General features: G+C 41.5%; 1 protein-coding gene across 3 annotated transcripts in view; it reads left to right on the top strand.

Moving 5' to 3' along the window:
- The window catches only part of Nsun5 (Nop2/Sun-like domain containing protein 5), a 146,140-nt gene that overhangs the window by 38,449 nt on the left and 80,561 nt on the right, over window positions 1-27,130 (top strand). For all 3 annotated transcript variants that reach the window (XM_080272271.1, XM_080272264.1, XM_080272276.1), the window contains one exon: window positions 3,137-3,279. In XM_080272271.1, the coding sequence (XP_080128397.1) occupies window positions 3,137-3,279 (143 nt within the window). The remainder of the gene's footprint in view (window positions 1-3,136; window positions 3,280-27,130) is intronic.

The following is a 27,130-nucleotide window of genomic DNA, read 5'->3' on the forward strand; positions in this document are numbered from 1 at the left end:
AGCGGCAGAAAGCTGATGTCAGCCATACCCTGGAGTTACTCTTTTAACCCCTTCACTGCTACGTTGCTTCTGAATGGACCTGTTGACAGACTGCAGTGTTCCTTTTAAAATCTGCAATTCTGTTTGAAAAATTGCACCCTGTATACTGCCCCGAGAACTTTGTACATTCATCCATTCACACTTGGGGTTGCTAGTTCATCATTTTAGCTTTCTTCTATGTTTGCATGAACGCTAGCAGGAGTGAACAAGAACAAAGGAAAGTGACAACATGGTGCCCAGAGTGTCAGGTTGGCATATGTCTGGGAGACTTCTGCCATGCCTTTCACACAATTGTCAGCTATTTTTTTTTTTCTTTTTCTTTTTCTTTTCCCCGACCCTGGGCAAAGGCTTCAGTGCGTATTCCCAAGTCCCAGTAGTCCTCCTTGGGGCCCAGGAGTCCTACATCTCCCCATGTCACCACTTCAGCACTGACACCCACCATCCATACTGAATATATGCTAGGGCTGTCTCATAGAGGACTGGTGTACTGGTATTAGCGGGGGTACTTTTATGACATGTTGGCGGGTCATCTGGTAGATCAGAAAAGTCTGCTTTTTATGAAATTCAGATCCTTAAACTGTTCCCTGCCCCAGCCGGGATTCGAACCTTGGTCCATTAGGACTGCAGGCCGCCTCCCTCTAGCTTCTAGAAAAGTGACTCATAAAATGTAAATGAGTGAAAGAAATTAATTGTAAGTGTAGGTGAATAAAATATTTGGAAAATGAAAGTGTCTGTTGTAAGCTGTATAAATATATTTCATTGGGTTTTGCAATATTTACTATTATTGTACTGACTAGTTTTTCACTGTTCAGTATAACACCATTTTATAATGTCTAAAATAATGATTTTGAAGTGCAAAGTGACACATACACCATAGTGCAAACCTAAGTGATGCGCATAGTGGCGCATGTTGCTGAAGTGAAGGGTGGTGGGCAGTGGTGGGTGTCACTGAGGATGACGGACAGCTACAGCAATGCATAGAAACACCAAAAATGATGTTGCTTCCACTGATCTCTATGACAACGTAGGAGCATCTAGACATTCACTGAAGTGCTCATAGGTAAATAGAAGGGTTTAGCTTTCTGTGCATGTATTTTTTTTTTTTTCTTGTGTATTAATATGAAAATTATTGAATAGAAAATAGGAAACTTTTAGGTGGATTGCCGCAACAGGGACCTCACTTTTGTCACCGTAGCTGCAGTGGAGGGGTTAAATAACCCCAGGGCTCTCTTTCATGTACTTGCAAGTTCCAGGAGGTTCAGTGATAAACAAGGAGGGGTTTGCACTTAAGGCTCCCCTCTGCATTCACACCAAAGCGGAAAGTGAAGCAGTCCTTAGCCTCCTTAATCCCCGCCGCACTCATCGCCTCATATGAGGCAATATCCAGGCCACCCCTGGTTGCGCTGATTGCTGCACATGAGCATGGATCTCTGCACCATAATTTCAAGCATGAGGAAGCATTATTGGTTTCCATAGGAACGTTGATTCTCCCTCTACGCCATCAGAGCAGTTGCCAAGCCCTGCCACACTGCAGTTATCAAATACCACACATTTAGTATTTCAGCTCTTGTTTGTAGCCCAGCAGTGGCAGATTCATGCCCGTCTACTGCGGTGTTGGCAACTCATCTCTGGCATCACACCCACCCAAGAGGCATGAATTACAAAAAGTTGAGGGTGATGAAGAGTTGTAGCTCAGAAACACTTGATCTGATGACAAAAAATCGACTTAATATTAAAATAATGAGAGAGACAGAGCGAGAGAGAGAGAGTCCGAAAACAATGACTCAGGGAAGGTAACTGGGTTGATAAGAATTAATGTGGCGGAGGTTAAACCCTGGTGCACGTCATTCTTCTTTACCTAAATTAGTCCTCCAGGAAATACTTTCCAAAACAGGCCTGTTTCATCAAAGTTGAGGACATGTTTTGGAGAGTAACCCCCGTCCTTTATGATTGCCTTCAGCTTCACAGGGAAGGCTTCAGCTGCCTTGTGGTCAGCACTAGCACCCTTGCCATGCATGGTCACGTGTCTAAGGCAGCATGGGCCATAAACCATTCAAGGCAACCTGTGCTGGCCTTCAACTCCTCCTTAGCCTCCATTCCTTGTGTATTCCTGAGATCCACAGATTGAGAGCCATAGTGCAAATAAAACGGTGATGTAGAGGCTGCATCGCTCAGGTAAGTTCATTAACCCACATAGCTAGATGCTCCATCTCCTCTATTATAGTCTCCCTTGTTCTGGTTAATCATTTAGTAGTTGTGATAGGCATATTCCTCAATGCCACCAGGACAGCATTAGATTTCTTTATTACCGTAGAGATCTTGGACTGGGGCCTTCGCGATTTTGCTCTTTCTATATCCTTTCTCAAAGTGCTTAGTAATGTTCAATTTCACATCAAGGGAAAGGCTGTGCCTTTCCGTTTTAGTCATACCCTCAGCAGCATCAGTAGCACCTTGCTTTCCACTGGGGGTAGCACCAGATGTGATTTCTAAGTTATGAGTTTCACACACAAAAAGTTATCTCCCGATTTAGTAACACATGCACCACTATTCGTTGTGTACTTGCACTGTTATTTGGCAGTAACGATAGTGTTTTGGTGACCTTACACAAGCGAGAAGTAACTCAGAGAATCGAAAGGAGACGGTCACAGATGCGTGACACGTGAATGTTGGGATCTTTGTAGGGGTGGCGCGAAGGAGGCTGCCTGCGCAGAGACCTGAAATGGGCGGTTCGCACATGTAAACATTGGGCAGCTATCTTGGGACAAATGTCTGAGTATTGGCTTGCGTGCATCACTGCGTCCACTTAGGATTGTCATATGTGGCCATCACAATGATTGTTATAGCGATTTATCACCTAGCGAGTAAACGTATGACGAGGCTTGACTGTATAAGGTGTGAAATGTGTATTTGGCATACAAATTTTTTATTTTGTAATTTTCCCTCCAAGGAACTCTGTAGCATTATAACAAATACATTAACAGGAGGAAGTGTAAAAAAATATACATCCTTAATGCAAATTATCCTTAAGTGAGAGATACTGTACAGAGAGGCAAACTGTGGTTATATAGCCTATTTCATTGGTCTGGTCCATTTTCAGTGTGTCATCCACGCTATGTACGTATTAACACATTGGTGGCATCAGCGGAAGAAGTACATGCTCAGCTAGAAAACGAGATGTGGGTGCTTGTGGAGTATAGCCATGAAGAGGTTACCTATGATGACTTTTTAAATTATATTGAGGTAAGCTGCTGCCTATTTGTCTTCCAAAGATATAACTCTAGTACATGTTTATGTGTATTTGTCCTGAAGATGCAAAAGTGCATTTGGAAATTTATGCAGTTGACACTATCATGAGCTTCACTTTTGCTGATTTTGATTACTCATTATACAACTTAAATTACCTTAGTACTGTAAAGTCAAATGCAGTATATCTGTGTACAGTCAGGGAAAGTTCTGCATTACCCACTGTTCGGAGCATTGGTGGTCAACGAATACTCACGAAGCAGCAGCCAGACCCCACTTGTCTGGTAACTGTGAGTGGGAGGGAGGGTGGCTGGGGGTGTTTGGAGAGTTGCTCACGTCACAGTATCAACAGCTAATGATAATGCATCCGACGTATTCTCAAAGTGCAAAAGCGGTGTATTGTTTGTATGGTATTACACTCTCCTCAGTGTCTGTCTACAGAACTTCTTGTAAAATACATGTTTACTGTCAAAGGTATGCTTCTCTGCCTTCATTTTGTAATGTTCGATAGGAATTATAGTTGGATTGATCTTATAATTAGGACTTCCCACGTCAATTTGTCTAAAGGAAAACGAAAAGACTGTTCATTGCTCATAAAGATTGTTTATTACTATTATTATTATTATTATTACACCCTACCCTAGATGAATAATTACCAGAATATCACTGGAAATATTTGCAGGCGGATGTTTATAGTGCGATGACAGAGGATAAATAATTAAACAAATTCATAAGAATTGATATATATATATATATATATATATATATATATATATATATATATATATATATATATATATATATATATATATATACACTCAAACCTCGATTTAAGGGACCTCCATGTAAGGGATTTCGGATTTAAGGGACTCTATTCTACTTGACAAATGGACAAGACCATTCAAAAATGATACATAATGTCTAGATTATACACATTAATATGTTTCTTTATACAGTACCCGTAAAATAATATTCATAATCATATAAATAAGTAAGATAAGTGAAACTCACTGCATTTCCTAATAAAACTGTCTTTATATGTAGTAAAACAATGGGCATTTTCAAGTAAGGGACAAGTTGAGCCCCCATTTAGTCCCTTAAATCGAGGTGTGAGTGTATTTTATATATATATATATATATATATAAAGAAATCAGTAGGATAGAAGTTGTGGAAGCAATGAAGAAAGTTAAATCGGGGAAAGCCCCAGGAATTGATGGAGTGTGTGGTGAAATGCTGAAGCATGGGGGAGAGATAGTAGTAGAATGGATGTGGAAGATGTGCAGATTGGCCTGGGAGGAAGGTAGAGTCCCAGAGGATTGGAAGTCAGGTATAATTATTCCCTTGTACAAAGGAAAAGGGGAAAAAGAAGTGTGTGGTAATCATAGGGGCATTTGTCTTCTTAGTATAATAGGAAAAGTGTATGGTAGGATACTTATTGACAGAGTTAGAGAAAGAACAGAGAAATTAGTTGGAGAAGAACAGGGAGGCTTTAGAAAGGGAAGAGGTTGTGTAGATTCATTCATTCATTCATTGCCAGACGCCATGTATCCCAAACGGGGTGGCCAAGGGCTTAGAGTTAATTGTTTTACAGGTAGGGGCACTAATCCTCCACCAACCCCACTTGACACGTAGGGATGTCAACAGCATCTGGTGTTCCCAGGCGGTCACCCATCCAAGTACTAACCAGACCCAACGTTGTGTAGATCAGATATTCATTATTAGATCCTTAGTGGAAAAGTTTCTAGAGAAGGGAAAGAAGTTGTATGTGGCTTTCATGGATTTGGAGAAAGCATATGACAGGGTGGATAGACAAGGATTGTGGAAAGTGTTAAGAATATATGGAGTAGATGGGAAGTTGTTGAATGCTGTGAAGAGTATGTACGATGGTGTGAAGGCTGCAGTGCTTGTGGATGGTGAACTAAGTGAATTTTTCTCTTTGAAAGTTGGGTTGAAACAGGGATGTGTCATGTCTCCATGGTTGTTCAATCTGTACATGGATGGGGTAATAAAAGAGGTACAAGGTAGGGTAGTGGATGTTGGAGTGGCCCTGGTGAGAGAGGATAGTGTTTGGAAACTCCCTGTACTGTTGTTTGCAGATGATACTGTGTTGTTGAATGAAGACGAAGGGGAGCTGCAAGGCTTGGTGGATGAGTTTGGGAGAGTGTGTAAGAAATGGAATCTAAAGGTGAATGTAGGGAAGAGTAAAGTGATGGTATTTGAGTCTTTGAGAGGGGTGAAGTCAGTGAATGTACAGCGAGGTTGGATGGTGAGGAATTGGAAAATGTGAGTACGTTTAAGTACTTGGGTAGTGTGATGAGTAAGGATGGAGGTTTGGAGGGTGAAGTGCTTGAAAGGGTACAGCAGGGAAGAAAGGTTGCTGGTTCTTTGAAAGCAGTGATAAGAAACAGGGAAGTGAGCATGGAAGTGAAAAAGTTACTACATGACAGTATTGTGATACCAACTCTAACGTACGGAAGTGAAGCTTGGACATTGTTGGAAGGACACAAGTCAAGAGTGAGAGCAGTGGAAATGAGTTATTTAAGAGGAGCCTGTGGAGTCACATGGAGAGACAGGCTGACGAATGAGGATATAAAGGAGCGTTGTGGTGTGGATGTGGATGTGAGAGGAAGCGTTATGAGGAACACACTGAGGTGGTTTGGCCATGTGGAGAGGATGGAGGGTGAAAGACTGACGAAGAGAGTGTATGTGAGTGAGGTGGAGGGGGGAAGAGGGAGGGGGAGGCCGAGGATGAGATGGAGGGATGGGGTGGAGAGGTATATGAGAGAGGCGGGTGTGAGTTGGGAGCAGGGCAGTGAAATGGCGGGGGACAGGGCGACTTGGAGGCGATTTGTTTGTGGCCACCCCAAACGGGATTGAGGCGTCTGGCAATAGATAGATAGATAGATATAATCATCATCTCCCTACGTGTCAACAAGTGGGTTGGTGGAGGATTAGTGCCCCTTCCCATAAAACAAATAACTCAAAGACAAATGGCCACCCCTTACGGGATTGAGGCGTTTGGCAATTGATAGATAGATAGAGAGATCATCATCATCATCTTCATCATCAGCTGTTTGAGTGTCCACTGCAGGACTGGCCTATCCCTACCAAAATGGGGATGACATAGCCATTGTATCTCTACCAGGTGGCTTAGGCTGTCTAGCAGAGATTGTGTGTAGGATGAGAAGTGCTTGTAAGTGTAATTGTTGTGTTGGAGTGGCTTTGGATGTGTGTGTAGTCTGTGAACCAAACGTAATCGGCCCGCACGAGCCAACTGGGTGCAAGCATACTTTATAGTATGCGACACTGGTTCAACGACAGCACCCCTAATGTCCGCCAAAGCAGTACGTGGCCGGAAGAACGCTCCCAAAGTTTATTACCTTGGCGTGGCGTGAACCCTTGTTCTTCAATGTACGAAAACGCACACTTTACCACTGTGCCACAGAGGCTACGTATATAGAAAGAGCGAGAGAGAGAGAGTGGCTTTGTTTTTGAGTCAACACAAAAGATGAATATATGTTTGATCGTTACGATAACTCCTAAGGAAATGTCTCATGCTAAAGTTGACAAGGAATGAAAGCATTCAAACCTCTGTCCAAATCCAACTAATTTCCATGACATTCCTGACAACACAATTAACTCTACAGACATCTACGTAACTTTTTAAAATAAAATGCTAGCATCATAATTATCATATATCCTTACTATATTAACTCAGACACACCATCCTAGTCATACACTGCAGACTCACACGTGATTCCCACCTATCATCAAACCCACCTCTGCCCCAAATACCCCGCTACCCCCTCCTTCACACTCACAGTTACCAAACACATGAGGTCTGGCTGCCGCTTCACATTCACCCGTCTCACACCAGTGCTTTGCGTGGTGGGTAATGCGGAACTTTCCCTGACTGTACATGTAGTTTATTGCTCCCTAGTGTGTCATCAGAGTCCAGTGCATTTGACTTCATATCCACACAGTTGACCGACCTTAACCTCACACTTACTACTGAAATTTCTGTGTTGGGTGATTTTAACGTACATATTATAGAATGGTTGTCACATTGTGCCAGGACTGACGATACTGGTCTGGAATGCGAGCTGTTTGCAGAATCGTTTAATCTCGTGCAACTGGGAAAACAACCAATCAGAATACCAGATAAGCCTGAGCATAGTGCCTGTCTCTTGGACCTATTCTTGACAAATAACCCAGGCGACCATCATCCACTCACTTCATGTAGTGCTGCCTACTTCTTCCTTAGCCTTTATCATTCTTTTTCTGTGCCTGCTCTCCTCTCTTCCTATATCTCCCATCTTTCATGTCACTTCTTATTGCTCTTCTTTCCTTTACAAGTGGCTTTACATTGAGTGACAAGCCAAGTGGATTCTTGTAAGCTAGGAAACCATTTACAACGCTGGGTGGTAACCATATAACCGATCCATACGTGCTCCCTACGTGTCAACTAGTGAGTTGGTGGAGGGTTAGTGCCCCTCCCCGTAAAACCAATAACTCAAAGTCAAATGGCCACCCCTTAAGGGATTATGGCGTCTGGCAATAGATAGATAGATAGAATAGATGGTAGAGGTACTGTCACTACTTGGATCCTCTGACCACAATCTCATCAAACCCTCATTCGTCATTTGCCCAAAACCCCATGTTCTGACCCAGTAAAGGTGGCCAGATGGCACTTTGATTGGACAAGCTGGAGTGGATTATTATGTAATCTAGCTGATATTCCATGGCATTCATTCTTCTCCACTGACATCACTTCTACCCAATCACGCATTAATGACTTAATACAAGCTGGTATCGAACTGTTAACCCCTAAAGACCGTGTGGGGGGAGGGGGGACCACAAATGCCCCCACCATGCGCCCCTTTCCCGGTGCCGACTCTATGAGTTGCCTGACACCACTGTCTGACTCACTTCGTCTTCATTTCTGCAACATTCGTGGCCTTTCCTCTAACTTTCTCTCTGTTGAATTTCACCTCTCTTCTTCTAAACCTCACCTTCTCTTTTTAACTGAGACTCAGCTGTCTGAGGCAACTGACAGCAAACCCTTTTCTCTATCCTCTCACTTCCTCTATACTCATTTCAAAGCCAAAGGTGGCTGTTGTTATATGTACACAACGACTTATCTTGCTCTTGTGTTCCTGAACTTAATTCTTCTGAATTCTCTACTCTCTGGCTTCGGCTTTCCTGTCATTCTCTGACTGAATATATCTGCGCTGTGTACTTATCCCCTAATTCTACTGACTTTCAGAAATTCTTTGACTAACTTCTACGATGAAACACATTCTATCCATTTCTCCTTTCACTGAAATCTCCATTCTAGGAGATTTCAATGTTCACCACCACCTTTGGCTCTCCTCTCCTTTCACTGATCCACCTGGTGAACAAGCCTACATCTTTTCTATCCTTTATGACCTAGAGCAGCTTGTACAGCACCCTATCGATATCCCTGACCGCCTTGGAGAGAGCTCCAACGTACTTGATCTCTTCCTTACAACTAATCCTTCTGCGTACACTGTTAATCTTTCCTCTCTGTTGGGCTCCTCTGATCACAGCCTTATTGCCTTAATCTGTCCTATCGCTCCGGTACGGCCTGTGGACCCTGCTAAAAATAATTTCATCCTTACTAAATGCTCTCAACTCTCCTACTCGAATTCCTCCTGCTTCTTCTGGCACCTTGCCCAAAACCTTTCTAACAACTTTACCTCATCATCCTTCCCTCCTCTTTTCTACTCTGATGGCTCTGTAGTTATTTCTTTTACTTATAAAGCAGATCTCTTCACTCAGACTTTCTCCTCCAATTCCACCTTAGATGATTCTGGTGCTGTTCTTCCATCACTTACCCTCTCTGTCTTCCTCATGGCTGACATTAAAATTTCTTCAGCTGATGTATTTTCTGCCATCACTGGCCTCAATACTAGCAAGGCATATGGGCCTGATGGAGTCCCTACTGTTGTCCTCAAGAACTGTGCTCCTGTCCTTACACCCTGCCCAGGTAAACTCTTCCACCTTTGTCTTTCAACTTGTACCTCTCCTTCTTGCTGGAAGTTTGCTCTTATTCAGCCAGTCCCAAAGAAGGGTGACCGTTCGCAACCCTCTAACTATCGTCCGATTGCTTTAATATCCTGTATCTCAAAAGTTTTTGAGACTATTCTTAACAGAAAAATCTTAAAGCATCTATCCTATCACAACCTTCTTTCTGATTGTCAGTATGGGTTCCATCAGGGATGCTCCACTGGCGATCTTCTCACCTACCTTTCAGACTCCTGGTCATCCTCCTTTCGGGACTTTGGGAAAAGCTTTGCCGTTGCACTTGACATGTCATAGGCTTTCAATCGAGTCTGGCATAAATCTTTAATTTCCAAACTGCCCTCTTATGGTTTCTATCCTTCTATCTGTACCTTCATCTACAGCTTCCTTTCTGGTCGTTCTATAGGCACTGTTGTAGACGACCATCGTTCTTCTCCTAGATCTATCGACATTGGTGTTCCTCAGGGCTCTGTCCTATCACCAACTCTCTTCCTTTTATTCGTCGATGATCTTCTAAGCTGCACTCTCTAACCCTATTCACTCATGTGCTGATGATTCAACCCTTCACCTTTCCATTCAGTTCCTGCAACTTCCATTCCAGCAGTTACTACAACAAACGGGGGATAAGGCTATGGCACACCTAATGTCTGACCTGGCTCGTATCTCTGACTGAGGTAAAAATAATCTTGTTGTTTTTAGTGCATCAAAGACTTAGTTTTTACACCTATCAACCCAACAAAATCTTCCACTGGAGTGCCCACTGAAGTTTAATAATATCCAGCTCAATCCTCCATCATCCTTGAACATGCTTGGGGGTTCATTCCCTTGAGAATTATCCTGGAAAGATCATATTACATATCTGGTAAAATCTGCTTCCAAGAGATTAGTTGTGCTAAGCCAACTCCGTACTGTTTTTACCCCTGCACAGTTCTTGACTTTAAACATGGGATTTATTTGCCCCTGTATGGAGTACAACTCTCATGTGGGGAGGCTCCCCAAATACAGCTGTTCTTAATAGGGTGTATTCAGTGGCATTTTGTCTCACTAACTCTGCTCTTCTTTCTGTGTCCTTTCAACCTCTGTCTCTTCACCGCAGTGTTGCAACTTTATCTCTTTTCTATCGCTACTTCCAAGGTCATTGCTCCTCTGAGCTGTCTGCTTGCATCCCTACACCTCTATGACGGGTGCATAGCACCTGTCTGGCAATAAACTCTCATCCATTTTCTGTCCAACTCTGTAATGCAAGAGTTAACCATTACTCCAAGTCCTTCATTTATGCAACAAGTCAGCTCTGGAACTGTCTCCCTCTGTCTGTATTTCCTACTTCCTGTGATCTCCAGTCTTTCAAACGCAGTGTGTCCAGGTGTCTCGAAGTGAACGGATCTTGAATTTGGCTTTCTTTTGTATTGTTTTAGTTTTTCTTGGAGGGAACTGTTTTGCTTGCTCCTAGCCTTTGGTTCCTTCTTCCTCGCTAAAAAAAAAAAAAAAAAACCCACCTTGACTATCCCCCCAGCCACATGTCTGGTCCCATTTTTCACCTTTCACCAAGGTTAAGTTTGGTCTTATGGATTTCAAGAGCTTGAATTTACACACTTGGAAATGTATGTTTTACTCACATATGTCTAATGGTTACCACACTAGCAACTGTTATGGATAAAATTAGTTAACCCTCGCATAAGAATGAAAATAGGAAAATACATTGGGGTTGGTGGAGGATTAGTGCCCCTCCCTGTAAAACAATTAACTCAAAGCTGTTGGCCACCCCGTTTGGGATACATGGCGTCTGGCAATGAATGAATGAATGAAACATTATTTTTGCCAAATAACCTTACAGAAATATCTGAAATCATATGAATTATGTGCCTGGGCATGAAACAGGTTGAAGGAATGAGCATGAATGAAAAAAAAAAAAATAAAAGCCTGTCTACGATCATCAGTATTAGGACTTTATGTAGCAGGACCCGAAACTGACAACCGTCATACATCGGTCTTTAGGGGTTAACACCCAGTCAGGTATTTACTAAAAGATTGGAATCCCCAAAATGGTTCAAGAGTAATTCTGCCAGAGAAACAACCCAAAAGCATTTAGCATATAACTTAGTAAAAAACTCGAGAATCCCTTGTTCACTTTAAAATTGCAAAACATCATGCCAAAACAATAGTAAATCACACCAAATTGAACTCTCTTAACAACCAAGCTTCCAAACTATTAAATACTCCCAGTGACAGTAGAATATCTGGTTTACTCTTAGTCCTGTAGTAGTAACTTTAATAAGTCATCACTCATTCCCCCACTAAAATCTTCAGATGGAAACACTGTAAATGACCCGAATGGAAAAGCTGACATTCTTGCCAGCACATTCACCAGAAATTCTGCCTTAGAGTAAGTCAGTCATAACATTTCCATACTAGAACTTGACTTTCCAGAAGTTGCTCCATTAATACAGACTAGATATGTAAAATCCATCCTTGAGAATTATCAACCAACAAAGTCCCAGGTCCAGATTGAATAGTTCCGGTAGTTGTGAAAAAGTGTTCCCCAGAACATGTTCTTGTTGTAACTGAATTATTCAGAATATGCATACATACTTTTTCATTCTCCAGTTCTTGGAAAGAAGCCAACATCCACCCAGTTCCAGAGAAAGGAAGTTCCTCTGATCCCTCTGATTATAGACCAATAGCTATCACATCATCATGTGGTAAAGTATTTGAGGTTGTCATTAATAAACACATAGTTGAACATCTGAGACCAACGACTAAATTAGTGACGGACATTATGGTTTTCGCCACGAACAGTTCACTTGAAATACTTGGTCTCATTACTCTCACCATCCATCAATCAAGTTAATCCATTTGGAGAAACCCATACAATAGCCCTTGATATTTCTAAAGCTTTTGACTAAGTGTGGCACTGTTCCCTGGTATCCAGACTCTATTGCTATGTCATATCATCCTTTGTCACACTGATTTCCTGATATCTCAGCAACAAAAAGATGAGAGTAAAGGTAGACAAAGGTGGGTATCTCCAACTTCCAACTCAGCACAACATTCTCTATAAATCAAGACTTATCTAAGATCACTGAATGGGGACAAACTGACATTGTCTCAATGCTAGGAAAACCAAGTACTGTACAGTGTATCCAGTGTACTGATATATAGATACTGCCTAATTCCTCTATTATCTTCATTGCAACCAATACTCCTGTTTCTAAAAGTATTGATATTCTCGGTGTTTTGCTTAACCCATGGACTGCGACATACCTCATGTAGGGGTGTCTCGTAAAGCTGCATCATACCTCATATCAGTGAGATTTTCAACAATGCACCAGAAAGGTTCTAGAAGGATCAGCATGACACAAAATTTATAGGGTATTAAAGTAACTGGTAGCTCTCATTCCCACCCTCTATCTTGAGCCCAATTGCTAAGTTGCACCAGCAAGAATGACCCAAAAATATGCACTTCGTAATGCATTTTCCACAATATCATCACCCCAGGAATGGCAGTCGTGGGTCAGAATTGTTTAGAATAACAAAATCAAATGAAAGATCAATAGGAGGTAGTGGAACTGAAGTAGGGTGGTAAGTAATGGGTGTAAAAGTAGAACCCTAAGCTTGTGCGGAGCGAGCTGGCAACCCACTTGGTGAGCAAGGAAACTGGCAAAAGCCTATTTACAGCCTGTTTCTTGTACCCCAACACACACACACACACACACATATACAGGTCGCCAACAGAGACGGAGCTCTTCCTGGATCGTGGGGAAATAATTGCTGAATCAGCGGTGAAAAGGAGACCAGCCTATTGTGATTATGTGAATGAGTGCGTGAGTGGTGGTCCTGTCGGACAATAGTTAAAAACAATGCAGGTTTCGGTCATAAAGAATACAAGATATAGTGGAAATAGAAAGTTTCCATATAGTTGCATCATGGTGGAGAGGGACGGTGCTTTGTTTACAACTGGTGAGGGGGAATTTGCTGGCTTCTCTGAAGATGATGTGGGAAATAGAAGTACTAAGCTGAACCAAACGAGAGTAGCAGGAGCCGAGAAAGTAGCGGAGAGGAATGTCCAGGAGGTTAAAAAGGTATGGACAATAATTAGAGAGTTGCAGGAGCGGACCTTAGAGCAGGAGAGAGAGATCAGAGTTTTATAGAATAAACTGGAAAAAGTTTGCACATGCAGTGATGAACAAGAAAAAGAAGTCACAGAATGTAAAGTGAGTAATGAATCTGCCTCAAATGAAATAAAACAGCTCAAGAGGGAGAATAAGAGGTTGGAAGAAGAAAGGGACAGGATGAAAAGTAAACTAGGTGAGTATGAATCCAAATCAAGGATGCAAGATGAGCACATTAAGGAAATCAAGGAGCAACAAAAGGGGTGGAAGAAAATTCAGGATGAAGGAAATGTAATTTTGAAAGAGATTATAGAACAACAAAGCAAGGAAAAGGTGGAGAAGGAAGTGGTTAAGGTATTGAGAAGTAGAGAATCTTTAGTCAGGGATGTAGCAGATAAGAAAAAATGTTCAATAATTTCAGGAGTAAAAGAAAAATGTATGACAGTAAGATCAGAAAGAGAAAGAGAAGAACTGAGTAAAGTTAAAGAAATAATATCAGCAGTTATGGAGGGTAACAACAAATCTCAAGAAGAGATTGAAGAAGTGTTTAGGTTAGGAAAGTACGAGGAAGGAGGGGCGAGGCCATTGAAAGTAAAGTTTAAGTCCCAGGTAATGGTAAACAAAGTCATCAGTAGAATATGGAAATTATCAGACAAAGAGGGGTTAAATAATGATTGGATAAGGAGAGATGCAAATGTGGAAGAAAGAGCTAAAATAAAGAAGTTAGTAAAGGAAGCAAAGGCAAAAAACGGACAGAGAACGGAGGAAGAGAAGACAGTGTTTTATTGGAGAGTTATTGATCAGAAATTGAGGAAGTGGTACTGACAGAGAGAAGGAAAGAAGAGGGTATTAAAAAACAACAAAAAAAGTTTGAAAGTGGCATATACTAATGTTGATGGTTTTAATATCAGCAAGGTTAGAAATCAACGATTTCTTGGAGGTACATGAACCTGATGTTGTGTGCTTTGTAGAGGCCAAGTTAAGAGAGGATATTGATGTCCATATAGGAGATGGTCAATACCAACTGTGAAGAGACAGAAAAAAAAAAAGCGGGAGAAGTGATGATAGCAGTGAACAGCAACATAAATGTAGATATTGTGGAAATGGGAGAGGGTAAGGCTGAAATGATAAATGTGAAATTAGAAACTGGAGAGAATGGCAAGAGAGATGTGGCAGTAGTTTATGTTCCACCTAAGACAAGAGCATGGAATGATGATGAATACCAGGAGATGTCATCAGACATGGCTAGTTATCTACAGAAAGTGATTGAGAAAAGCAACAATGTAATTTAAATGGGTGAATTTAATTGTAAAAAGGTGAACTGGGAGGAATGGGACTCAGGAGGTATTGAAGATTTGTGGGACACTATATTGTTAACTATAACAATGAATAATGTGATGACGCAGTGTGTCAAAGAAGAGACACGATTCCGAGATGAGGACACACCAGCAAGATTAGATTTACTGCTAACCAAAGAACCCAACGTAATTGAATCTTTGAAATATCTGTGTCCTATAGGAAAAAGCGATCATGTGGTCATTGAGTTCCAGATGATAATAGCAAATGCGATGCCAAGAGACGAACTGTATGGGCAGGAAGATACAACTTTGGGTAAGCAAACTTTACAGGATTGAGAAAATTTTTCGAAAATGTGGATTGGAGAAAATTCAGAGAAACAAGAGAGATACAGAGGAAGTGGGATATCTTTCTAGACCTCTGTAATTCGGGAGTGGAAAAATATGTGCCAAGAGTAAGGGGGAAAGAAAACAGGGATAAGGAGTGGTTTAATAGAAGGCGTATGATTTCAAAAAAAGAGAGGGACACGGCTTGGAACAACTGGAGAAAGAGAAGTAATAACAGAACAAAGGAAGAATATAAAAGAACTAGAAATGAATATACAAGAATACGTAGAGAGGAAGAAAGGAACTTTGAAAAAGGTATAATAGACAAATGTAAGGATGAACCCAAACTGTTTTATAGATTTGTCAATGGCAAATTGAAACAAAAGGAAGGAATCACAGAACTGAAAGTAGATGGAGAGGTCTATAAAGATGCGGCAATGCAAGCTGAAATAATGAATATATGCTTCCAATCGGTTTTCACTAATGAAAGGGAGTTTGTGGAAGGGGAGGGAGTGATTAGAAATGCAGTGATAAAAGATATAAAAGTGAAAGTACAGGAAGTGTATAAGTTACTGGAAACTCAAGATGTAAGGAAAGCCCTGGGACCAGATGGAGTCTCTTATTGGGTACTTAAGGAAAGCAGAGAACGACTGGCGGATAAGTCTTACAGTTTAATTGTGTGTTCTCTGGAAGAGGGGAAAGTGCCTCAAGAATGGAAGATGGCAAATGTTGTACCAATTTATAAGGGAGGAAACAAGGAAGAACCCCTGAATTATAGACCAGTGTCCCTAACCAGCATGGTCACAAAATTGTGTGAGAGAATCCTGAAAGATAGATTGATATAATATCTGGAAGAGATGAATATTTTGGCTGAAAGTCAATTTGGATTCAGAAGTGGAAGGTCATGTGTTTCTAACTTATTGAGCTTTTACTCAAGAGCGATTGACGTGCTACGGGAGAGAGACGATTGGGTGGATTGTGTATACAGTATTTAGATTCGGAAAAGGCCTTCGACAAGGTACCCCATAAGAGGCTAATGTGGAAACTAGAGCATATAGGGGGACTGAAGGGAAACCTCCTGGAATGGATGAGAGACTTTTTGAGAGACAGACAAATGAGGACAGTAATAAAGGACAGGATGTCTGGATGGAGGGAAGTAACAGGTGGAGTCCCACAGGGCTCGGTGTTGGCGCCAGTGATGTTCCTGATTTACGTAAATGATATGATAGATGGAGTGAACAGTTATGCAAGTTTGCTGATGATGCAAAGATATTGAGGAAGGTAGAGGCTGAAGAGGACTGTAAAATGCTGCAGGAGGATCTGGATAGGATACATGATTGGAGCCGGATGTGGGAAATGAAATTCAATGCAAGAAAATGTAAAATATTGGAAATATGTAAAAGCACTAAGAGGTCATCGCTGAAATATTTGATGGGTAATGAACCAGTCACAAAAGCGAAAGAAGAGGAAGATTTGGAAGTGCTGGTCCAAGATAGTTTGTCACCTTAAAAACATATTAACAAGACAGTTAGACGTTTAAACTCTTGACTAACATAAGAGTAGCATTTCACTGCATGGATGAGGAGATGATGAAAAAATTGATAGTGGTCATGATCTGCCCCAGGTTAGAATATGCAGCAGTAGTTTGGTCCCCACACAAAAAGAAAAATATAAACAAGATTGAGAGAATACAAAGAACAGCAACCAAGATGGTCCCCAGCCTGGCAGATCTGTCATACAGAGAGAGGCTGGAAAAGCTGGATTTACCTTCCTTAAAGGAAAGGAGAGAGAAGGGGACATGATTGCAGTGTTCAGGACCATGATGGGAGTTGATAAAATTGACAGAGAAGATCTGTTTGTATGGGATAAGAGAGTAACAAGAGGACACGGACTGAAACTGAAGAAGCCAAGCTGCTTGAAGGATATCAAGAAATATAGATTTTCTTATAGATGCATAGACCTGTGGAATAGCCTGGACAAAGAGATTGTCCAGTCTAAAAACTTAAACGAGTTTAAAGCAAAATTTGACTTACTGAGAAACAGTGATGAGACCCCATGAGTGTAGCTCATTTCCTGTATATCGCAATTAGGTAAATACACACAGTCTTACAAACACACACACACACACACATCCACCAAGCCTTGCAGCTCCCCTTCGTCTTCACTCAACAACACAGTATCATCTGCAAACAACAATACAGGGTGTTTCCAAACACTACCCTCTCTCACCAGGGCCACTCCAGGATCCACTGCCCTACCTTGTACCTCTTTTATTACCCTATCCATATACAGATTGAACAACCATGGAGACATGACACATCCCTGTTTCAACCCAACCATCAAAGAGAAAAATTCACTCAGTTCACCATCCAAACGCACTGCAGTCTTAGCACCATCATACACACTCTTCATAGCATTCAACAACTTCTCATCTACTCCATATATTCTTAATACTTTCCACAATCCTTGTCTATCCACCCTGTCATATGCTTTCTCCAACTCCATGAAAGCCATATACAACTTCTTTCCCTTCTCTAGAAGCTTTTCCACTAAAGATCTGAGAATGAATATCTGATCTACACAGCCTTTTCCCTTCCTAAAGCCTCCCTGTTCTTCTCCAACTAATTCCTCTGTTCTTTCCCTAACTCTGCCAATAAGTATCTTACCATACACTTTTCCTATTACACTAAGAAGACAAATGCCCCTATGATTGCCACACACTTCTTTTTCCCCTTTTCCTTTGCACAAGGGAATAATTATACCTGACTTCCAATCCTCCGGGACTCTACCTTCCTCCCAGGCCTGTCTGCACATTTTCCACATCCATTCTACTACTATCTCTCCCCCATACTTCAGCATTTCACCACACACTCCATCAATTCCTGGGGCTTTCCCCAATTTGACTTTCTTCATTGCTTCCACAACTTCTATCCTACTGATTTCTTCCTGTCTTCTCACCTCCCTCCTCCTCCCAGCCATTCCCCAGCCACTTATACTCGCATTACTTCCATCCTCTTAGTTCAACAATTCCTTAAAGTGTTCTCTCCATCTGCTCACTTTTTCTCCCTTCTCCACTAGTAATCTACCATTTTTATCTTTCACTCCCCTGCTAACTTCACTGCCACCCTGTCTTACTCTCTTCACCTTTTTCTAGAACATTTTCTTACAGTCCCTCCACTTTACACTCAAGTTCCTTCTAAATTCCTCATCCACTCTTCTTCTTACTCTGCTGGACGAAATTCAGAACAACACTTTACTGATAATTAACTCCTAGTAAACTGATTCTTTGTAAGGTATTTTACCTCCCCTAAGTCATTTTTTTATCACCACTGAAAATTGTACCTCATATAAGGCTTGCAGCTTGGTCTATGCAAACTTTTTGTTGTGCCTCATGTAAGTTCTGCAGCACAATGAGAGCAGTTACAAATGAACCACCTCCCCAGAAGTAAGATGGAATGTTGCCTTCCTTGCATTAGTTTACAGATATAATACTTTATTCATATGGCAGATGCTCAGATGAAATTGCATCCATTGTGCCACCACTCTGCACTTTCTTTGTGCTACATGGGCATCTGGTAGCACTCATGACTGGACTCTCACACGCCCATATTTGCACTTCTCACTATCAGAATTCATTTATTCTCCAGACTGCTTTTCTTTGAAACTCACGTCCCCTAATTATTTTTTCCCTCAAGCCTCCAACTGTTAACAGATTTTTTATGAATGGAGGGCACCTGTAATCTTGTGTATGTTTTTTTATGTGTGTTTCTTTCCTCTTTATTTTCTGTTCATCATCACCATCATCATCAAGACCTCCTTTCTCACCCTAGGGCAGGGTGAGGAGTGGCAATGTCCAGACAGCCCAAATTTGCCCAGTCCAATGGGCCACACTTCCATTCACTCACCATTCAAGCCGCTGAATCCTGGCCCTGTCTGATACACCAAAAACATTCAGCAAGTTCTGTAGCTTCACATAAACGTATCTGATAGAGTCAGTCCGGACGCTGTCATGTTAAAAAGGGGTGCCAAATCGCTGATCATGCGCTTCTTCTCACACCATTCGTCAAGCCAGCTCGATCTCTTGTCAGTCCCCTAGCCTCACCAACATTCAAACCTCTCATCCTCACACACTCATCTACCATATCCCTCCACCTTCTCCTTGGTCAACCTTGTCCCCTTCCTCCTTCATATTCACTTCATCATCATCATCATCATCATCATCATCAGCCATAACTAGTCCACTGCTGAACAAAGGCCTCCCTCAACCTTTTCCACGAATTCCTTGAGTGAGCCAGTCTTTGCCACGTTTTCCCTGCAAATTTCTCTATCTCATCTCTCCACCTCCTGTCTGGCCTTTTTCTGCTACGCTTACAATCTCTTGGTGTCCAGTCAGTCAGCCTCTTGTTCCATCGGTTATCCCTTATTCTTGCTATATGGCCTGCCCACGTCCATTTCTGTTCTGTTATCCATCCATCCATCATCCAATCCTACATTGCCCCATGAGGAGCGTAGGAACCCGGGGCTAGGCAGTTGGTCCCGACGTTTAAGATGAGAGTGATGTTCTGTTATAACTTGTGTGTTATCTTTGACTTTAGTCTCCTCTCTCACCCAAGTTGATCTTTTCCTGACTCTTAAAAATATTCCCAACATTGACCTTTCCATTGCTCTCTGAGAATGGATTAATTTATTTTCCATTGATTTTGTCAGTTTCCAGGTCTCACAGCCATATGTCATAGCTGGAATTATACATTCGTTATATACTTTTCGTTTCATACAAACTGGCAAGCTACTTTTCATAATGTCTCTATATTTACCGAACGCTTTCCATCCAATTGTAATGCGTCTTTTTATTTTGTTATCATGATCTTTCATTAATTTTAGTATTTTTTCCCAAGTAGTTGTACTCCTCAACTTCTTCAATAATTTCATCACTTATTCTGATGACGCTCTTTGGTGTTTGTGGATTAAACATTACTTTGGTTTTACTCTGTTTCATCTTCAGTCCTACTTTCAGACTTTCTCTGTTCAGGTCATTTAACATTTCTTTCAATGCCTCCACTGTTTCTGAGATTAGGACAGTGTCATCTGCAAATCTTAAATGGTTTAGCTTTTCTCCATCTATGTTCACTCCTTTGTTTTCCCAGTCTAGCTTTCTGAAAATACTTTCTATTCATGCTGTAAATAATTTTGGTGAAACTGTATCTCCCTGATGCACACATTTCTCAATCTTAATTTGTTCTGAGTCTATATGTAATTGAACTGTAGCATTTCCCTCTTTATATATGTTTTTGAGCAGTTTTACAATGTTCTCATTCACTCCTTGTTCTCTCAGTGAATTGCTATGTGCTCCACTGAATCAAAAGCCTTTACGTAATCAACAAAACCTAAGCACAGTGGTTTATTATATTCTGTCGTTTTCTCAATTAGCTGATTCATTGTGTGTAGATGATCAGTGGTCGAATACCCGGTTCGGAATCCTTCCTGTTCACGAGGTTGGTTTTCCCCCAAAATTGTTGTTATTCTGTTCTTAAGGACTTTAGTGAAGAGTTTGTACATGACTGATAATAAGCTACTGGGTCAGTAGTTACTAAGATCTTTTGAGTCACCTTTTTTGTAGAGTAAAATAACTATTGCCTTACACCATGTTGTGGGAATTTTCTTCTGTTTTATCCTCCAATCCTACATTGCTCCATGAGGAGTGTAGGAGCCCAGGTCTAGGCAGTTGGTCCTGACATTTAAGATGAGAGTGACCAGCCTCGCTCATACCTGAGTGGTATTACATGAGCAATCAACCCCAACCATCCCTTGGATATAAACCTTCACCGGCTCAATCCGATTGGAGCGCAATAATTACCCACTAACCACTAGGTGCCAAAATTTGGCTATATGGTTACCACCTTGCGTAGTTAATGGTTTCCTGGTGTACAGGAAACCATTTGGCTTGTCACTCATTGTAGAAGTCATCCACAGGCAGAAGGAAGAGGAAAAAATGAAGGAAAGAAAGACAGAAGAGGGAGCGTAAAGTCATACAGTGGGTAAATAAGTAAGCAAGCCCATTTTGTACTTCTACTCCTGCATCCAACAGTAAATCTGTTACTGTTCCATCTTCTCCCGGAGCCTTCCCTCTTTTCATATTTTTAAGACAAATATTTACTTCGTCTGGTGTTACCTCAGGTATTTCACTTGTGTCTACTGAAAACTTAGCTATTGGTACTACTGTCTTTGATGCATACAGTTCTTTGTAAAATTCTTCAACTCTCTTCACCATCTTATCTCTGCATTTAATGATTTCACTGTTTTTTTCTTTCAGTGATGTCATTTGTTGCTTTCCTAGTGCCATTTTACTTCTGACCTGTTTCAGACTTTTTCCATTTTTGATGGTTTCTTTGATCTGATCCATGTTTCTCTTTCTTTTTTCTTCTCTTTGCCTTTTGTTGGTAAGCTTATTTAATTCCGTTCTTTCTATTTTGTCTTTCTTTGTTTTTACTCTCATTTCCTTTTGTTTTTTCTTAAGCTCGAGTGTCTTTTCTGAATATTTCTTGGCTTTGGTTGTATTAGGTTTTCCTACTACCTCCGCTGATTCTCTTAGCACTTTTGTAAGTCTGTCAATCAGCTCATCAATGTGACATTCACCATTACGTAGAGCCTGAAATTTGTTCCTTATTTCCAACTGAAAGGCTGCTTTGTTTTCGTTTACTATTATTGGGCATATTTTTTTATCTTTAATCATCTTTCTTTCACTTCTGAAATTGAATCTGGCTGTGCAACCCATCATTCTATGATCACTACCTATATTTACCTTGTTGATAACTGTGACATTTGTTACCCCCCCTGGGGGTAGGGGGGTTTGTCAAGAATACTCCCCCAGTATCCCTGCGTGTCGTAAAAGGCGACTAAAAGGGTTGGCGGAGGGTTAGTGCCCCTCCCCGGAAAACAACTAACTAAAAAAACAAACAATAAGCCTCGGACAAGGACTGACCAAACGTTGACGACCAAGGACCGGACAAAGGACATTGCAATTGGAACGTGGAATGTAAGGGGAGCAAATGATGAGGTGAAAGAGAGAGAGATTGTCCAGGTGCTTGAGGATGCAAAAGTGGATGTATGTGGAATAACTGAAACAAAATGGAGAGGAGAAAGTGTGAGAGAATGGGAATATGGATGGGGTATATGTGCAGGAGTAGGTGAGAATGAGAGGGCAAAGGAAGGAGTATGTATAGTTGTGAGTAAAAGATGGAAGAGGAGCATAAGACAGTATGGATCAGTTGGATCAAGGATTGTGTGGGTAAAGTTGAAAGTTGGAATACAAATGTGGGCGATTGTGTGTGTGTATGCACCAACGCAAGATCGTGCTAGAAGAGTGAGAGAAGAGTTCTGGACAAATGTGGAAGTGTGCATGGAAAAGTTTGGAAGGAATGATAGAGTGTTTTTGATTGGTGATATGAATGGTAAAGTTGGGAATGTGAAGGTGGATGGAATAGTTGGTGAGTGGGGTGTGCCTGCTGATATAGATGAGAATGGGAGTGCGTTAGTGGACATTTGTGCTGGGAGGGGGTTGGTGATAGCCAATACCCTCTTCAGGCATAAAATGATCCACAGGTATACATGGCGAGTGATGAGAAGGGTGGGTGGTGAATTGAGTGAAAGGAAGGCAGTGATTGATTATGTGTGTGTGGATGAAAGGATGCGAAGATGTATATTGGATGCAAGAGTTTATAGAGGTTGGGGGAGTGGACTTTCTGACCACTACTTGGTGGTGGCCAGAGTTAAAGTTCAAGTAAGATGGAGGAATAGAAGAAGGGAAAGACGAGAGGAAGGAGTAGTTGCAAGGAGAGTGGAAAGGTTACAAGAGGATGAGAAAAAGGCAGAGTATAGGAGAGAAGTGGAGGAACGATTGGGCAAATATGAGTTGGAGCAGTTGGGGGACGTGGAAGGTGTGTGTAGAATATTTACAGAAGAAATATGTGCAGCATGTGATGTGGTGTGTGGAAGGAAGAGAAGACGGAGGGGGGTGCAAGGAACAGCGTGGTGGACTGAAGAGGTGAAACGGGCTGTGGCCCAAAAGAAGAAAGCATACAATGAATGGATGAGAAATAGGGGCGTGGAAGAAGTTGAGAGGCGGAAGAGAGAGTTATATGTAGAAAGAAAGAGAGAGGTGAAAAGATTAGTAAGAGAGAGTAAGAAGAGAGTGGATGAGGAATTTGGAAGGAATTTGAGTGTAAAGTGGAGGGACTGTAAGAAAATGTTCTGGAAAGAGGTGAAAAGAGTAAGACAAGGTGGAAGTGAAGTTAGCAGGGGAGTGAAAGATAAAAATGGTAGATTACTAGTGGAGAAGGGAGAAAAAGTGAGCAGATGGAGAGAACACTTTAAGGAATTGTTGAACGTGGAGGATGGAAGTAATACGAGTATAAGTGGCTGGGGAATGGCTGGAAGAAGGAGGGAGGTGAGAAGACAGGAAGAAATCAGTAGGATAGAAGTTGTGGAAGCAATGAAGAAAGTTAAATCAGGGAAAGCCCCAGGAATTGATGGAGTGTGTAGTGAAATGCTGAAGCATGGGGGAGAGATAGTAGTAGAATTTATGTGGAAGATGTGCAGATTGGCCTGGGAGGAGGGTAGAGTCCCGGAGGATTGGAAGTCAGGTATAATTATTCCCTTGTACAAAGGAAAAGAAGTGTGTGGTAATCATAGGGGCATTTGTCTTCTTAGTATAATAGGAAAAGTTTATGGTAGGATACTTATTGACAGAGTTAGAGAAAGAACAGAGAAATTAGTTGGAGAAGAACAGGGAGGCTTTAGGAAGGGAAGAGGTTGTGTAGATCAGATATTCATTCTCAGATCTTTAGTGGAAAAGTTTCTAGAGAAGGGAAAGAAGTTGTATGCGGCTTTCATGGATTTGGAGAAAGCATATGACAGGGTGGATAGACTAGGATTGTGGAAAGTGTTAAGAATATATGGAATAGATGGGAAGTTGTTGAATGCTGTGAAGAGTATGTACGATGGTGCGAAGGCTGCAGTGCGTGTGGATGGTGAACTAAGTGAATTTTTCTCTTTGATGGTTGGGTTGAAACAGGGATGTGTCATGTCTCCATGGTTGTTCAATCTGTACATGGATGGGGTAATAAAAGAGGTACAAGGTAGGGTAGTGGATGTTGGAGTGGCCCTGGTGAGAGAGGATAGTGTTTGGAAACTCCCTGTACTGTTGTTTGCAGATGATACCGTGTTGTTGAGTGAAGACAAAGGGGAGCTGCAAGGCTTGGTGGATGAGTTTGAGAGAGTGTGTAAGAAACGGAATCTAAAGGTGAATGTAGGGAAGAGTAAAGTGATGGTCTTTGAGAGAGGTGAAGTCAGTGAATGTACAGCGAGGTTGGATGGTGAGGAATTGGAAAATGTGAGTACGTTTAAGTACTTGGGTAGTGTGATGAGTAAGGATGGAGGTTTGGAGGGTGAAGTGCTTGAAAGGGTACAGCAGGGAAGAAAGGTTGCTGGTTCTTTGAAAGCAGTGATAAGAAGCAGGGAAGTGAGCATGGAAGTGAAAAAGTTACTACATGACAGTATTGTGATTCCAACTCTAACGTACGGAAGTGAAGCTTGGACGTTGTTGGAAGGACACAAGTCAAGAGTGAGAGCCGTGGAAATGAGTTATTTAAGAGGAGCCTGTGGAGTCACATGGAGAGACAGGCTGACGAATGAGGATATAAAGGAGCGTTGTGGTGTTGATGTGGATGTGATAGGAAGCGTTATGAGGAACACACTGAGGTGGTTTGGCCATGTGGAGAGGATGGAGGGTGAAAGACTGACGAAGAGAGTGTATGTGAGTGAGGTGGAGGGGGAAAGAGGGAGGGGGAGGCCGAGGATGAGATGGAGAGATGGGGTGGAGAGGTATATGAGAGAGGGGGGTGTGAGTTGGGAGCAGGGGAGTGAAATGGCGGGGGACAGGGCGACTTGGAGGCGATTTGTTTGTGGCCACCCCAAACGGGATTGAGGCGTCTGGCAATAGATAGATAGATAGATTATTCTTATCTGCTGTAATGACGTCGATTTCATTCTTTATTTCTCCATTTGGGCTTCTCCAGGTCCACTTTTTCCCTGTTCTTTTGTGGATGACTGTGTTCATTATTCTCATGTTATACATTTCAGTAAAATTTACCAGCATTTCTTCTCTTTCATTCCTTTCTCCCACTCCAAATTTTCCCATACGTGCTTCTCCATTTTTCGACTTCTCAACTTTTGCATTGAAGTCTCCCATGAGTATTGTATATGTTGTCTTTTCTTTTTCCATAATCTGGGAGATATCATCGTAGAATATTTCTGTCTCTTCATCCCGGCCTTGAGAAGTTGGTGCATATACTTGTATGGCTTTCAGCGTATATTTTTTGCACAGTCTAATGACAACAAATGCTGCTCTGTCAGATACACTGCTGAATTTAACAATGTTGTCTGCAAGATTTCTGTTAATTAGAAATCCTACACCACTAACTCTTTCATTTTCCCTTCCTCTGTAGTAAAATAGGTGGTTGCTGTCTTCGAGCTAAATTACTTTTTCTTCTTTTCTGTGGATCTCACTCAAACCTACAACATCCCGACTGATGTTTTCCAGTTCAGTCATTAGGTTATCAAGTTTGTAATCTTCTGCAAGGGATCTTACATTATATGCATAGATCTTCATGGATTTCAATTTGTTTAATATCCAAGAGTCTAATTTTCCAACACAGTGCCTATTGTTATCCTTTCTCTCCACATGACCATACCATCTCAGTACACTGTCTTCATTTCTGGCGTCACAGACTTCCTAACTCCACATCTTTCACGAATCACATTATTTCATATCCTATCCACCCTCTGTACTCCATGTACATTCCTCAGCAGTCCCATCTCCACTCTTGACATTTCATTTTCTTACCACACCATAGTCTCACTTCCATATGTTAAAGTTGGCATTAACACTCCTTCATGTAAGGCTTGTGCAGCTGCAACACTCAGACCTCTGTTTCTTATCAAGGCCTTCATTGCAACAGCTTTTTTTCTTCCATTTATCACTCTACTTTCAACTTCTTTTGCACATTGTCTTCGATTTTGTATCGCTGTACCCATGTATTTAAACTCTCACTAATTCCAGTCTCTCTATTCACTGTAACATCACACTAGGAGTCACCTTCTCTCTCATTAACTTTCACTTTACTCTTTACTACATTTACTCACAAGGCGCAACACTCACAGACATCAGGAAAACTCTGCACTAGTCTACCAAGTTCTTGTCTGGTATTTGCGTGTAGTACTGCATCATCAGCATACAACAAGTTTGAGATATTCCATCCATCACCATCCATTACCAGCATCATCCCCCCTCCATTACTGTTTTTACTTTCCTTATCACTCCATCTGTATATATATTGAACAACCATGGGGACATTACACAGCCTTGTCGCACGCCCACACTGATCGTGAACCATTCACTTGAATGCTCATTAACCCATACACATGCTTCACTACCATCATAAAAACTCTTGACAGCACCTAGCAACCTACCATCTACACTGTACTGTATATGCGCAGAACCTTCCACAATCCTTCTGTGTCCACTTTGTCGTAAGCTTTTTCCAGATCCATGAATGCTATAAACACCTTATAGGCCATATACAGTATATTATAGTCTCACAGGCCTTCTCCACTGTCTGTCTTACTGTAAATATTTGATCCACACATCCTTTGCCACTCCTAAAGCCACCCTTTTCATCACTCACCAGGACTTCTGATATCTCTTTTACTTTCTCTATAATAATTCATTCATATACCTTACCTGCCACACTCAGTGAACTTATGCCTTAATATTTCTTGCACTGACTTTGCTTTATTTTTGTACAGGGACACAATCACTGTCTTTTTCCACTACTGGCTGGGTTTCACTCATCAATGCCTTCTTATATATCTCCAGCAAGCACTTCAGTCCACTCTCTTCACTACACTTAATCATCTATGTATACACCTCATCAGCCCTAGCTGCTTTCCCATTATTCAGCCGCGTCACATCACTCTTCACCTGTGCGAGTGTCACGTTTCCTGGCACTGCATTC

Source organism: Coenobita brevimanus, chromosome 6, assembly GCF_032717465.1.
Source record: "Coenobita brevimanus isolate Jiangsu-jjx chromosome 6, ASM3271746v2, whole genome shotgun sequence".
Classification (NCBI taxonomy): Eukaryota; Metazoa; Arthropoda; class Malacostraca; order Decapoda; family Coenobitidae; genus Coenobita; species Coenobita brevimanus.